At 36.7% G+C, this 15,757-nt stretch overlaps 1 protein-coding gene across 2 annotated transcripts in view; it reads left to right on the top strand.

Moving 5' to 3' along the window:
- ITGAV (integrin subunit alpha V) overlaps positions 1 to 15,757 on the top strand; it is a 104,572-nt gene that overhangs the window by 75,273 nt on the left and 13,542 nt on the right. For both annotated transcript variants that reach the window (XM_066233419.1, XM_066233418.1), the window contains exons 18-25: positions 1,085 to 1,222; positions 6,567 to 6,634; positions 7,294 to 7,441; positions 7,965 to 8,057; positions 10,938 to 11,017; positions 11,391 to 11,471; positions 11,967 to 12,072; positions 14,239 to 14,397. In XM_066233419.1, coding sequence (XP_066089516.1) covers positions 1,085 to 1,222; positions 6,567 to 6,634; positions 7,294 to 7,441; positions 7,965 to 8,057; positions 10,938 to 11,017; positions 11,391 to 11,471; positions 11,967 to 12,072; positions 14,239 to 14,397 — 873 coding nt within the window. The remainder of the gene's footprint in view (positions 1 to 1,084; positions 1,223 to 6,566; positions 6,635 to 7,293; positions 7,442 to 7,964; positions 8,058 to 10,937; positions 11,018 to 11,390; positions 11,472 to 11,966; positions 12,073 to 14,238; positions 14,398 to 15,757) is intronic.

Raw genomic sequence — 15,757 nt, 5'->3', positions numbered from 1 at the left:
CTTACACAAAGACATAGATGCAAAGTTACTAAGCTAATTAAATTCTAGCAGTTTATTTAAAAGATTGAAAATAAATATGCCTACTTGGGTTTATCCTAGGGTAGGTTAACATTAAAAATATAGAGTGTAATTTAACATACGAATAAACTAAAGGAAAAACACAATCGTCTTAAGTGTAGAAAAACTTTTGATTAAATAATGTGATTTTACCAGGACAAATAAGTTATAACTGCGGAAATACCGTCTTAGCATTCTAACAGAATCTGCCGATACCTGTCACCTGGTGAAGATATGAATTAATGAGGATCTCACACGTTGCTGATGGCAGTGTAAATTGTTATGAAGACTGGGAAATTATAGGGTATTATAGAGGTGACAAACTACTTGTCGCTATGTAGAAGAAGAACCATTACAATATTTTTTTTTATTTTTGTAGGAGCAGAGCAAACAAAAAGCACTAAAAGACCCAAGCAATCTTTGATAGGAGAATGGATAAATCAATTTTGGGTTTATTATATGATGAAGTATTATCCAGTGGTGCTACATGCAACACCATGGATGAGTATTATGAGTATTGAACAGAAGAAAGCAAGTCACAAAGGAATATGATCATATCTTTAAATGAACAGGAAAAACAAACTCAAGAACATATTGTTAGAAACATAGTAAAACTTCTGAAAGCAAGCAAGAGAATGATGAACTTAAAATTCAGGGTAGTGATTGCGTAGAGAAGGAAGAGAGGGTTGAAAACAAAAAGGAGCACATGGAAGTAATACCAGTAATGTTCCAGTTGTAAACTGGGCGTGCTTTTGAGTGCTTATTTTATTAACATGTCTCGTATATTTTTGTGTGAATCAAATACTACATTATAAAGCAAAAATTGATTAAGGGTTCTTAATGAATAGTGATAATCTTTTTGGATATTCTATTCTTATATACATCTAGTTGTGCAGAGAGTTTTGGTAGAATTGGATCAAGAGATGAAGAATACAGCTGGCTTTGTATTCTGCACTTAGGGATTTCTCCAGATAGTTTGATGTCATAGGTTGTTCTCATCATTCATTCAAACCTTTTCCATTTCTAGGATGAATCTGAATTTAGAGACAAATTAACTCCAATTACTATTTTTATGGAATATCGGCTGGACTATAGAACGGCTGCTGATACAACAGGCTTGCAACCTATTCTTAACCAGTTCACTCCTGCCAATGTCAGTCGACAGGTACTGTACTTTCTCAATTTACCAGTAATTTTATACTTTTTTTTTTTACAGTCTTGCATTTCATATTTTAAAATATCACAAGGGACTGCTTTTATAATGTTGAGATTCTATTCTAAGAACTCAGAAAAGATAGAACCAGGACTTTGAGTTTAGAGATATTTAAGGTCACTTAGACTTAGTGATATGAAGAGAAAGATGGAGTCACATAAAAGAAATAATTTAAGGAAAACAAAATGCCAATTTATTTACATAGTATTTTAGAATTTTGCTAAACAAGTTTATATCTGTCTTATCTTTTTTAAAATATTTTTACTGATTTTAGAGAGTGGAGAGAGTGAGAGGGAAAGGGGTTGGGGGAGGAACATGCAGCATATGTGTCTTTGCTAGGCAACATCAGCATTCCAGGTCAATGCTTTATCCACTGTGCCACCACAGGTCAGGCTATATATATCTGCCTTCTGTTTGATTTACATTTTAATTGTAAATTACACATATATAGTACATAAATTATTTTCAGAAAACCAAATAAGGCAGTGAAATTTCATAAACACAATATTTTTAGAAACCTTTATATAAAACCCATGTATTCAAATATTGATTGTATTTCCTGTTTCTTCCTCTTCTTTTTTATTATATGTTCATATTTTTAGATTAATAGTTGTTTCTCTTACAGAATGCTTTACCCTAAATTTCAGTTGTTATTTCTTCTTAGTCTAGCACTTAAAGATCTAAAGACTCTTTTTTGTGTGATTTGAAAAAACTATATAAGGTAGAAGTATAAGGCAAATTAAAATATATTTTAAAGTCTTTCAGTATTTTTTTTTAATTAAGTGAGAGGCGAAAGGCAGTGACACAGGTTTCCCAAATGCTCCCTGAACCAGATTCACCCTGAAAACCCCCTACTGGGCAATGCTCTGCCCATCTGCCACTGCTGAGGCAGTCCATGGAGCCATCCTCAGTGCTCCAGGGCCAACTTGCTCAAGCCATTTGAGCTATGGCTGTGGGAAGGTAGAAGAAAGAAAGGAGAAAGGGAGGGCTGGAGAAGCAGATGTCACTTCTCCTGTGTGCCCTGACTGGGAATGGACCCTAGAACTTCCATTGGCTGGGGTGATGCTCTATCTATTGTTGAGTCTATCAGCCATGGCTGATTATATATTTTAACAATATATCTTATATTTTGTTTTGTACATGAATATATTACTTTCTGCTATCCATTTATATAAAACTTGTAAACATAGTTCTATGTGAGCTCATATTTTTAGTGGATCCACAAAGTTATGTTAATTAATATTTAATTATGAACATCTGAACTTATTATTCTGCCATTCAATTTTATACTTTTTTAAAAGTTGTTACTTGTATTTTTTATATTATGTGGTTTCTGGTTGTTTTGTTTTGTTTTATTTTTCTGAAGTGAGAAGCAGGGAGGCAGAGAGACAGCCTCCCACAAGTGCCTCACTGGGACCCACCCAGCAAGGCCACTAGTGGGCAATGCTCTGCCCATCTGAGGTGTTTCTTTTTTGCAACCGGAACTTCTAGCTCCTGAGGTGGAGGCCATGGAGCCAACCTCAGCGCCCAGGGCCAACTTTGCTCCAATGGAGCCTTGGCTGCAGGAGGGGAAGAGAGAAATAGAGAGAAAGGAAAGAGGGAACGGTGAAGAAGCAGATGGGTGCTTCTCCTGTGTTCCCTGGCCAGGAATTGAACCTGAGACTTCCACACGCTGGGCTGACACTCTACCACTGAGCCAACCAGCCAGGGCCTACATTATGTGTTTTGATTTGGGATTATAACTATTTTTAGAGTTTTTTTGTTTTGTTTTGTTTTGTTTTTGTATTTTTCCGAAGCTGGAAACGGTGAGGCAGTCAGACAGACTCCCGCATGCGCCCCACCGGGATCCACCCGGCATGCCCACCAGGGGGCAATGCTCTGCCCATCTGGGGCGTTGCTCTGTTGCAACCAGAGCCATTCTAGCCTCTGAGGCAGAGGCCATGGAGCCATCCCCAGCGCCCGGGCCAACTTTGCTCCAGTGGAGCCTTGGCTGCGGGAGGGGAAGAGAGAGACAGAGAGGAAGGAGAGGGGAAGGGGTGGAGAAGCAGATGTGCGCTTCTCCTGTATGCCCTGGCCAGGAATCAAACCTGGGACTTCTACACGCCAGGCCGATGCTCTACCACTGAGCCAACCGGCCAGGGCCTATTTTTACAGTTTTAGAACTTTGGGGAAATCATTTATTAGTGTTAACATTACTTCTAAGTAACTCACTTGGATTGCCAATCTCTTTAATACCAATATAATTTTAATGCCAGGTAGTCAAGTAAGTAAGCTAACTTTTAAAATCCTCTGAGAGAAATACTAACTTTAATAATGTTTGACTTTCTTTTTCTCTCCTCTGTTCTTATTCATTGTTCAAATGTGTGTGTGTGTCATTTGTTTCAACAATAACATTATTTACATTTAGATATTTTTCCTTCTACATTTGGCGCTTTATTATTTACTCTTGTTTCCGTGTTAATTACCCACCTACTATTCTTATTATTTGCTTCCTTTTAAAATGGGTCCTTTATTTCACTGGTCACATTACAAATTTGTTTACTGTACACCCTTTACAGCCCTGCTGTTCAGTATAAATATAACATGAGACACATTTGTAATTTTAAGTTGGCTGGTCAGCAACGGTTTTTAAAAAGGTAGAAAACAGGCAAAATTAATTTTAATACTAAACCTATATTAGTTTGTTAGGACTGGCATAACAATGTACTTACAGAGTGGGTGGTTTAAACAATAGAAATCTATTTTCTCACAGGTCTGGCGGCTTGAAGGCTAAGATCAAGATGTTGGGAGGGTTGGTTTCTTCCAGGCCTCTCTCCTTGGCTTGTAGTTGATTTATCTCAGGGGTAGTCAACCTTTTTGTACCTACCGCCCACTTTTGTATCTCTGTTCGTAGTAAAATTTTCTAACCGGCTGCCGGTTCCACAGTAATGGTGATTTATAAAGTAGGGAAGTAACTTTACTTTATAAAATTTATAAAGCAGAGTTACAGCAAATTAAAGCATATAATAATAATTCCTTACCAAGTACTTTATGTCAGATTTTCGCTAAGTTTGGCAGAATAAATCTTTATAAAACAACTTACTATAGTTAAATTTATCTTTTTATTTATACTTTGGTTGCTCCCCTACCACCCACCATGAAAGCCGGAACACCCACTAGTGGGCTGCAGGGACCAGGTTGACTACCACCTATTTATTTTTTCCCTGAGTCTTTGTATGATCTTTCCCCTGTTTCTGTGTCCTAATCTCCCTACAGTGCACCAGTCCTATTGGGTTAGGGCCCCCTCAATGATGTCGTTTTAACTTAATTACCCCTTTAAAGACTACATCTCCAAATGTAAGGCACATTCTGGACTTGAACATAGGAATTTGGGGGGAACACAAACAGTCCATAACAAGAGCCAAAATATTATCTTCTGAATATGTAATCAATTTAAAAATTATCAGTGAAATATTTTACATTCTTTTTTACTATCTTCAAAGCCCAGTGTGTACACATTTATATTATATAGCACATCTCAATTCAAATGCTAAAGTTCATTACAACATTTTTTCTGTATAATTTGCAATTGAAAAAGTAGATTTACATACCCAAACTGTTTACATACCCAAGTTGTTCTAAACATACTGAAAGTTTTCTAGTCACAGAATCAAGAAGCAGTTTTGTCATTTAAATTTAAATTAATTATAATTAAATAGAATTTAAAAAATAAATTTTAAGTACTCAAAAGCCACATATGGGCTCACTAGTGGCTACTTTATTAGACAGGGTAGATCTAGAGTTTCCCTTTCTGCATCCTAATTTTTTGGAGTAAGAGGTTTAGTGCTTTCTGCACAAAGATTAGCATTTTTCTTGTGCTCCTCATGTATTTATTTAAATGTATATCAAGTTCTTACTCTGTGCAAGATGTTAAGTATAGAACTGTAGAGATTTGGTTCTCCGTAATGGAAGACAGTGCTCTATGCTTTTCCACTTCTGAAACCCTCTTTCCTAATAGCATATTTAAATATTTGCTGCACCAATGTCAGCCAAGTCCTTTTTCTTCAGTGTAGAGGCATAGTTAGTCAAATATTCTTGCCACAGTTTATTAATATTTTGTTCATATTTCTCATTCCAATCATCAGATACTCATCATTCTGAGGTTTTAGTACACATCATAGCAGTAGTCAATTTATTATCTGCAAAATCCACACTTTATTTCTGAACTAATTTTGCAGTAATTTTATTTGGTATGACTTATAGAATCACCAGAGTTCTAATGGTCCTGTACTCCCAGCCCCCTTCTTTAAGTGCATAGAAATGTGTTACATCTAGGTAGTTGAGTTAATTTACATAATATTTTTTGGTTTCATCTCCAATTACATTTACAGTTAAGAAGCCTATCATGTAATTTTATTCTGGGAAATGCACATTCCTTGAAGTGACTTGAAAGCATATAGTCATCTTTCATTATTGTTCCCCTTTAAATCTTTTTCTCTCTTTGCCTTTGGACTTGAAGCCCTTTGGATGTTAACAATAGACAAAAATGGCTTCATATTTTTTCCTCTTTTTGAAATTTTTATATCCCTTCTTCATAATCCTCCTCAACTTCTTCTTCTTCCCATTATTTCTCTTTTGGGTTTTCTATATTGTTTCAACTGGCATGACCAGACTGAGAGGAGAAATTCATGGTTTTCCTTCCTTCACCTATCCTACATAGGCTAGCTTTAATGTGTCTAGATCTTTTTCCTTCATTTCTCAATTGGCCATGCAGATGCTGGACTCATTTCTTCCAGTTCCTATTCCCTTCAGTTTGCCTGTCTGGATTGCTGCTGTATACCCACAACCCCTTATTCTTCTGCACTCTGCAGCCATAGTTCCACGACGTGGGCAGAGGCATGGTTGGTAATGAGAGACTCTAGAAGGGAGTTCATGGTGTCCACGGTCACACAACTTAGCTAGCAGCAGCTGAACCCTCATTTCTTGACTGTTACTTTCTCTTCTGTGTGACACTGTATTCCAAAATCCTAATAGCTTAATTTGAGATAGAACAAAATGGTTCCAACTAGTTGTATTATGTGCTATGAATCTTTTTCTTCCTTTTCATTCTTGGCTGTTCACTGACCTGTTTAAAAGTAAATAGCCATAATTCCTTTTTCATTTTAGGTATGCATATAAGTTGATAAATCTATGTAAATATGTGCATTGTGCATATGTATATTCACATACTTCATGTATATTGTGAGATGTACTGCATGTGTGACCCATATTGATATCTTTTTTCATGTAGGAGAAAATACATTTTTTTCTTTCCTAGGCTCATATTCTCCTTGACTGTGGTGAAGACAATGTCTGTAAGCCCAAACTGGAAGTGTCTGTAGATAGGTAAGGTCTGCTCCAAATAGTAGACGGCATAAGAAATTTAAATGAAAGAGCTCATTTTTCTACTCAAAGTAATAGTGTATTTTAATGATAACTAATTATATTAGAGGATAATGCATGATTTTTTATAATAGTAAGACTATCAATATTGACCTTTAAAAAATATGTACTGTATTTTCACTAGTTGTGTGGGTTGACAGACCTATTCCCATTCTTTGTTGAGTAGTGTCACAAAAAACGTTATAGCCTCTTCACGATACATTTCATTGATACACTCCTAACAAAAGGAATCTGATTACCATTTATATGATACATAAATTATAGAGAATTTTGTGAGAATCATAACAAATGGTTAATTCAGTTTTTTGTGAAAAAATCAGAATTAGTAGGTACATACAAAGAGATATAAGCTTATTTCATTAATAGATATGAGTGATAGTGATAACTCTTGGCATTAACGTTTTCTTTCACTTAGAGAAGCGTTGGATTGCACCCAGTATGCTATTGCCAGTTTTCTGTTGGGCTGTGAGGTAGTCTTAAAATATCTTGAGACGCTATTGAACACGTCAGTGCTGTCTGTGTATTTATCTCTTGTTTCTTTGAAAAGTCATACTGTCCCTATGCAGTCTTTTTTCATTGTCTGTATTTGTATTAACTTGTAGAGATCAAAAGAAGATCTATATTGGGGACGACAATCCTCTGACATTGATTGTTAAGGCTCAGAACCAAGGAGAAGGAGCCTATGAAGCTGAGCTGATCGTTTCCATCCCGCTGCAGGCTGATTTCATTGGGGTTGTCCGCAATAGTGAAGTAAGCGAACTGCCTCTTTAACAATCGAAATGCACTCATAGGTCTCATTAACATTAATGAACTGCTTCTCTCTTTAGTGCAGTCCAAGCTTAGCCATTCTACCTAAGGCTAAAGTGGTAGACAATAGAGGGCCTATCTCACATAATTCCTTTCAGACCTAATACTTTGCAGAATGCATTGATACAACATTTTTAGAATTGCTAGCTAAGTGCCTGAAACCAGGTCAGATGGATAAAGTGTCTAAGCCTGTCCATCAGATTATTTTCAGAGGTCATATGGTTATGTAGCTCAGTCCTCAAGGGATCTTTTAGAAATACTTTTACATGTATATGTGACAGTTGTTACCCAGTTCTGGCTCCTGCCCCACCCCTTACTCCCATTCGCTCAAATAGATGTATTTGCTTTTGTAAAACAAGAAATTTAAGTATCCAACTGCATCACATTATCTAGGAATTTTTTAGACTTATGGCTTCTAATTTTGTTTCTTGATCATTAATTTATTTTGGTTATTTATTTTTCTAAGGCTTTAGCAAGACTTTCCTGTGCATTTAAGACAGAAAACCAAACCCGCCAGGTGGTATGTGACCTTGGAAACCCAATGAAGGCTGGAACTCAAGTAAGGCAATTTGATTAAATTGATATTTTTTTAATCTTTTATAGAAAATAGCACATTTTTCTGTGTGTTCATGTAATTTTTTAAAAATAAACACTTCAGAATAGTGTCTTTAAATTGGTTTTGATTTAGAGTTTCATGATTATCAGAGTTTTGACTAAAATGCTAAAATAACGGGTTGTGACACTACAGTGTGTTTAATAAACTGGTCTTTATACTAACTACCTTCAGTTTGCTAAATGGTTAAGAACATGGTTTTAAGCACTGAAATGATAACTTTGATATTTTAAACTAATGCTTTAATGAATTCTCAGCTACGCTGACAAATACCAAGATGTTATTCTTAGGTGAGATAGAATTTCTCCTTAAATTGAAACCTGTAAGGTTGTCTCCAACAGGATTAGGGAACACCTTGGTGGAATCTGGCTCCTTACAGGTAGTGGAAAAGGTAGCCCAGGAGCTTGAGAAGAAGCATCAAATGGGTTGCTTCCCAAATCTAAAAAATAAACAAAGTGCAGAGTGGGGCAAAAGTAGGTTACAGTTGTTTGCATGGAAAATACAGTCATTATGAATAATAACACAAGTAAACTTTCACAACTGTAAGCCTACTTTTGCCCCACTCCATATAGTTTGCAGAATTCTAAGTATTAAAGGAAAAGTGGCAGTATATTTTGAGTTACATTTTTCAATAGATAAAGATATTGGTAATTTGAAAGTCTGTGATAATATGGGGCTAAATATTCCATATTTACTCTTAAACAACATCTCTCGTAGTAGACGTGGTAAGTCCTAGAGATCTAATGCACAGTACTGTGAATGTAAAGAATATTATTGTTTTATAATCATCAAACTTGCTGAGAGGTTAGATCTTTATTATTGCAACCACAAAAAAGAAATGATAATAATGTGACCTGGTAGAGGTGCTAACTATCACTGTGATGGAAATCATATTACAAATCATGTTCTATACCTTTACACAATGTTATATATCAAATATATTTCAAATAAAAGTAAAATATTCATTATTTCTTCTTGTTGGAATCCATGGGAGTCCGAAAGACTGGAGTAACAGGCTTTCTTGGAAGGAAGAAAGGAACCCTGCCAGGCACTTCTCCAGGGAGAAGGATGCCGGTTACAGACTAGGGGCAAATTTATACTGTTTGGGAGAGCCTGAGGGGTACTGAGTCAAAAGTTCTGGTATGTTCCCTTTTACAGTTTTATGGTTTCTGCTTCCTGGAACGCTTCTCCTGGAGAGGTTGATCAGCTTTTCTAGAACTCTTCTGCCTCAGGGGCAATAGTCCAGTAAGGGTGAGGTCAGGCAGCCAGGTGGAACATCAAAAGGGCAGTTGAAATTTCATGTATCTATCACTTTTAAGTTTGTTTTCCATTAAAAGTCATTACTTCTAGGTATGTCAGCTCTTATGTGATAGGGCTTGAACAAAGTACCCAGAATTGCATTTTTCCATATATATTTAACACAGTGTTTCACTAATAAGTTGAACATACATATTCTTTCGTATTCTCATTTTCCCTAGCTTTTCCACTCAGAGCACATTCAGTATGGATGATTCCCGGTTATTTCAAATGGTTAGCTCCAGGCTTTGTAAAGTAAAAGAGTTAGAAGTCCCCCAGAAATGCCTTTTTGTGTGTCATTTATATGATCTCAAAGTCTGTTACTCAGTTGTTCTCTTTAAAATAAGTTTTCCAGTTGCAGAAGTTAGGATGCTTGGTGTTGATAGAGTTGTGGGCAGTGTGGAGAAATCTGGTTCTTGTCCTACTTATGCTTTCTTTAGTGAGTTTTCTTATTCTTTTAAGCAATCAATTTCTTCCTTCCCATTCCATTAACACAAGTTGAGTTGTTAGCTTCCTGTAACCAAATCATTGTGTATAATGGTTTTACAAGCATTTACTTTTTTTGAGACAGAGAGCAAGGGACAGACAGGGACAGCCACACAGGAAAGGAAAGAGATGAGAAGCATAGTTGCATCGCATTAATTGTTCATCGATTGCTTTTTCATATGTGCCCTGACTGGGGGCTCCAGCTGAGCCAGTGACCCCTTGCTCAAGCCCGTAACCTTAGGTTCAAGTCAGCAACCAGGGGATCATGTGTGTGATCCCACGCTCAAGCTGGCAACCCCATGCTCAAACTGGTGAGCCCGTGCTCAAGCTGGATGAACCCACACTCAAGCTGATGACGTCAGGGTTTCGAACCTGGGTCCTCAGAGTCCCAGGCTGACATTCTGTCCACTGCACCACTGGCTGGTCAGGCTAATTTTATATTATTTTGGAAAGATGATGAATATTATAAGGAGATATAATTAAGAATTGTTGTTAAATAGACTTCATTATATATTGGCCTAAGTAGCTTGATATAAGATTTAATTATCTTTTTTAGACTACTTTCAGTTTATCGTAGCTGAGAAAAACTTTATTTTAGGCCATTCTTTTTCATTTGGACATTGGATTTGAAATTTCACTAGTTAGATACTGGGTTTTTTGTTTTTTGGTTTTTTCAGGGACAGAGAGAGAGTCAGATAGAGGGATAGATATAGACAGACAGACAGGAATGGAGAGAGTTGAGAAGCATCAATCATCAGTTTTTCTTTGTAACATCGTAATTGTTCATTGATTGCTTTCTCATATGTGCCATGACCGCGGGCCTTCAGCAGACTGAGTAACCCCCCCGCTCGAGCCAGTAACCTTGGGTCCATGCTAGTGAGCTTTTTTGCTCAAGCCAGATGAGCCCGTACTCAAGCTGGCAACCCCAGGGTCTCGAACCTGGGTCCTTCCACATCCCAGTCAGACGCTTTATCCACTGTGCCACCACCTGGTCACGCTAGATACTGTTTTAACTATTGTCACTATCTTTCCTTCCTCCTTCAGCTTTTAGCTGGTCTCCGTTTCAGTGTGCACCAGCAATCAGAGATGGATACTTCTGTGAAATTTGATTTACAAATCCAAAGGTATAAAAACAACCATTTTAATTTATAATAACTGTGGTAGAAATATTTGTTATAAATATGTAATGTACTTTAATATATTAAAATAGAAGAGACCAAAATTTCAGTACTTGATTATACATTTTTAAATTATTGCTTATGTATAAGAATAATTTTGTCAGTTTTGAGTTTATAAAACAAAGCTTAAAGTAAAACTTTACCATCTTCATGGAATTAGATGAAAATATTTGATTTCTAATGAAAATAATTATTTTGATTTATGTTTTTCATTTTGTTGCTGTTAATTTGTTCTTTTTTCATGTCACTGCCTTTGTCTCTGTATGCTTTTGATGATGATTATGTTCAATTTAGTCCTGTATTTTTTTTTCTTTTTCAGCTCCAATCTTTATGACAAAGTAAGCCCAATTGTATCTTATAGAGTTGACCTTGCTGTTTTAGCTGCTGTTGAGATAAGAGGGTCAGTATGACTACTGAGTTGAGTATCTCACTCTCATGATTTCAACTACTTTATAAAGTTACTTTTTGAAAGTAATTAGTAGGCCTCCTCGCTGCTTTTGGATAGTAGGCATTCCATGTTTAGTGATGGTTTTATTAGAGAAACCATGGTTTCTGTAGAAAGAATGTTCAAGGTGTGTATTCCAAAGCCCCAAATATTTATTTGGTTATGGTGTGGAAATAAACCATACATGGTAACAGCAGGCACAAAATAAGTGTATTTGAACTTCTGTGCAAATTGACATCAATTCACCTGTAACATTGCACCCAATAAACAGTAATTTATGTATATGCATGTGTGTGTACACATACATGTATACGTTTTTTCCTTTAAAATATATAATGCTTTTCCCCCCATTAGTTCTGTTGTTATTCATTTGCATATAGGGTACTCTAGAAAATGAACTGACTGTATCATTTTGATATTCATGGTAGGTTTTCTTTGGTCATTGTCTAGAGTCTCAAGTCCTGATCATATCTTTCTTCCGATTCCAAACTGGGAGCACAAGGAGAAACCTGAGAATGAAGAAGATGTTGGGCCAGTCATTCAGCACATCTATGAGGTTTGCAGCTGTGCTTAACTGGTACCTGGTAGAAAGCCAAGAAAGAGGGGAACAGATTGGCTACTTTTAAAAGACAAATCTTTTATTTTTATATAAACTATGTATAGTTTAAATATGTATATACTAGAGAGTTTTCTGAATTTTCCCCTATTATTTAGAAGTTTATTTTTATTAGACAAGTAGTTTTAAGTGGTTAAAGAAAGCAGTTTAACCTGACCAGACTGTGGCACAGTGGATAGAGCATCAGACTGGGACACAGAGGACCCAGGTTTGAAATTCAGTGTTGCCGGCTTGAGTGAGGGCTCATCTGGTTTGAGCACAGCTCACCAGCTTGAACCCAAGGTTGCTGGCTTGAGCAAGGGTTCACTCAGTCTGCTATAGCTCCCCGGTCAAGGCACATATGAGAAAGCAATCAATCAACAACTATGGTGCTGCAACAAAGAATTGATGCTTCTCATCTCTCTCCCTTCCTGTTTGTCTGTCCCTCTCTGTCCCTGTCACAGAAAAAAAAGAAAGCTGTTTATACAAATTGTTGTTTAAAACCAATTAGTTCTACTTGAATAAAAACAGTAGGTCACTGAGTATTTTCACATGGACATTTTGCAGTTCTCACTAAATATTGAAGATGCCTATAGCAGGTCATCAAAATTCTTTCTATAGGAAGAAAATTTCCTATTTTATCTCTCATTAATAACTTTTTATTTATTTATTTTTATTCAGTGAGAAGAGGGGAGGCAAAGAGACAAACTCTTGCCCCAACCAGGATCCACCTGGCAAGCCCACTAGTGGTCAGTGCTCTGCCCATCTGGGGCATTGCTCCGTTGCTCAGCAACCAAGCTCTTAATGCCTGAGGCGGAGGCCATGGAGCCATCCTTATACCTGGGGCCAGCTTGCTTCAATTGAACCATGGCTGTAGGAGGGGAAGAGAGAGAGAAAGAAGCAAGAGGGGGAGAGGGAGAGAAGCAGATGGTCACTTCTCCTGTGTGCCCTGACTGAAAATCAAACCTGGGACATCCACACACTGGGCCGATGCTCTACCACTGAGCCAGCCAGCCAGGGTCCATAAATAACTTTTTCATGTTTTCCTCTTTTGTGTATATTTTCATCCTAACATATACTACTCCAGTGGTTCTCAAACTTTTGGAAGTCGGGGCACATTTAAAATCCTACAAATAATTTTAGGCACACTATATACAAATTTTTGAGAAATAAATGTTATAATTAAGTCAAATATTAAAAAATATAAAGTCCAAGCGTGTGTTTATTAATTAAACAAAATAAATACTACAAAATTAAATTTATTCTGATGTTAAAAAATATTTTTATGCTACATTGTTTGTTATGCTTGTTAGAATTTGTAAAAAAGGGTTAAAAATAAAAAACTCACAGTTATTTATATATATAGAAAAAGAGATATAGATACATTCTTAGTAAGATTTAGTAAATTTGACAATTCCTGGCATGAATGTGTTAAGTTTTTTCATTTTTGTGTTTATGAGAAACATTAGCCTGATGTGTCCTAGTGATTTTTTCAATGTTTGGGCATATATTTATATTTGAAAGGCAAACTCTCATTTCCTGGTCAATAGATTGAAGAATTCCTCTCTTTTTACTCTTAATTGTGTTGAGTGCAGAAAACCCCCACCATACATATCATCTTAACTTTACACCAAACAAAGGATAGAAGAAACTTGCCTCCAGTCTTTCCCGGGGACATGGGGGGTAGTGTAAACAATCCAGCACCACTGCTCAACAGCCTTTTGCAACCTAATTAGGCAAGTGAGGTGGGGGGGTTGGGCAGACTGTCAGCTTACAGCCAATTCCCCACACCTCTATCCCCCAAAAATCTAAACTCCAAAAACCCTGTTGGTTTTTTGTTCAACAACAGGCACACATTTCTCTGGAAAACCATAGAGCACACCTGGAAATCTTCTAGGGCGCACCAGTGCGCCCTGGTGCACACTTTGATAACCACTATACTACTCTATACTAGAGGCAAATACTGAGTTTGTTGCATAGTAACAGTCGTGTTGTAGTCATTGAGTAACTATGGAAACAGTGCTATTTCAAATCCTATTGCTAATGATTCCTAAAGTTGATGTAGGGGAAGGACTATAGAATAGATTTTTAAAGCCCAAAATATTTACATTTTCTTTTCCTCATTAGTTGAGAAACAATGGTCCAAGTTCATTCAGCAAGGCAATGCTAAATCTTCAGTGGCCTTACAAATATAACAATAACACTCTATTGTACATCCTCCAATATGATATTGATGGGCCAATGAACTGTACTTCAGATATGGAGATCAACCCTTTGAGAATTAAGGTAATGGCTTAATTGCTATTCATTCTAATATTTTATTGCTTTTTCCCTCCTAAATCGACAAAGGAAATGCATGAAGTAAAGTAACTATTTTAATCCATAAACCCATCCAGCAGAAATATTTTAGTTTATGACTGGTACACTAAAGATTAAATTGTTTATTTGTATAATGAGTAAGGATTAATTCTCTGAAGTCCTAGTGAACCAAAGAGTTATGTGGTATTCAGTGAGCCTCAGGAGATATTTTTAAGTGACTCAATTTGACTTTGATTCTGTCACATTGTGATTTGTCCACATATAATAATGTGTCAAGGGTGCTTTGTTGTTGAAATGTTTGTCTTTGGGGATAAGATACAGCATCTTACTGCTGGTTCTCCAGACTTAAGTGCCTTAGAAAAATGTCATTTTATGGAATTCTATATATAAGGTCTACCGGAAAGTTCTGTCCGTTTCTATCACAACAAGTTTCAACACGTAAGCACATGTTTATTTGGCACATGCGTGCCTCTCTATTTTTATCACTTAATGTATACATACTGACTTAGCAAATTAACTAAAACGAAGTTGATTCACATTAGTCTTATGTGTGAAGCAATAGTGTACCCATGGCTACTGATAAAGTTCATTTACGCCACTGTATTGTATACGAATTTCAACAAGGAGGAAATGCTACAGAAGCATGTTTGTCGCATCCACAATATTCCCTGGACTTAGCACCCTCTGACTATCACTTGTTTTTGTCCTTACAAAATTTTTTGAAGGGCAAAAAATTCAAAAATGAAGAAGATATCAAACAAGCACTAGTTCAATTTTTCACATCAAAAGATAAAACATTTTTCAAAAATGGGATATAGCCTGACCTGTGGTGGCGCAGTGGATAAAGTGTCAACCTGGAAACTCTGAGGTTGCCGGTTCAAAACCCTAGGCTTGCCTGGTCAAGGCACATATGGGAGTTGATGCTTTCTGCTCCTCCCCACTTCTCTCTCTCTCTCTCTCTCTCTCTCTCCCCTCTCTATAATGAATAAATAAGATCTTTAAAAAAAATGTCAAAATACACTAAAAAATACACTATAAGAAAAAACGGGATATACAAATTGCCCTCATGCTGGCAAGAAATCAATAATAATGGCAATTATATTATTTAATAAAGTTTATTGACAGTAAGAAAAATATGTATTTTGTTTTATTCCAAAAACGGACAGAACTTTCCGGTAGACCTCATATTTCTGTATATCAGGGGTCCCCAAACTACGGCCCGCAGGCCGCATGTGGCCCCCTGAGGCCATTTATCCGGCCCCCGCCACACTTCTGGAAGGGGCACCTCTTTCATTGGTAGTCAGTGAGAGGAGCATAGTTCCCATTG

This window comes from Saccopteryx bilineata, chromosome 5 (genome assembly GCF_036850765.1).
Source record: "Saccopteryx bilineata isolate mSacBil1 chromosome 5, mSacBil1_pri_phased_curated, whole genome shotgun sequence".
Classification (NCBI taxonomy): domain Eukaryota; kingdom Metazoa; phylum Chordata; class Mammalia; order Chiroptera; family Emballonuridae; genus Saccopteryx; species Saccopteryx bilineata.
This window is presented reverse-complemented; position numbering and strand designations above follow the sequence as displayed.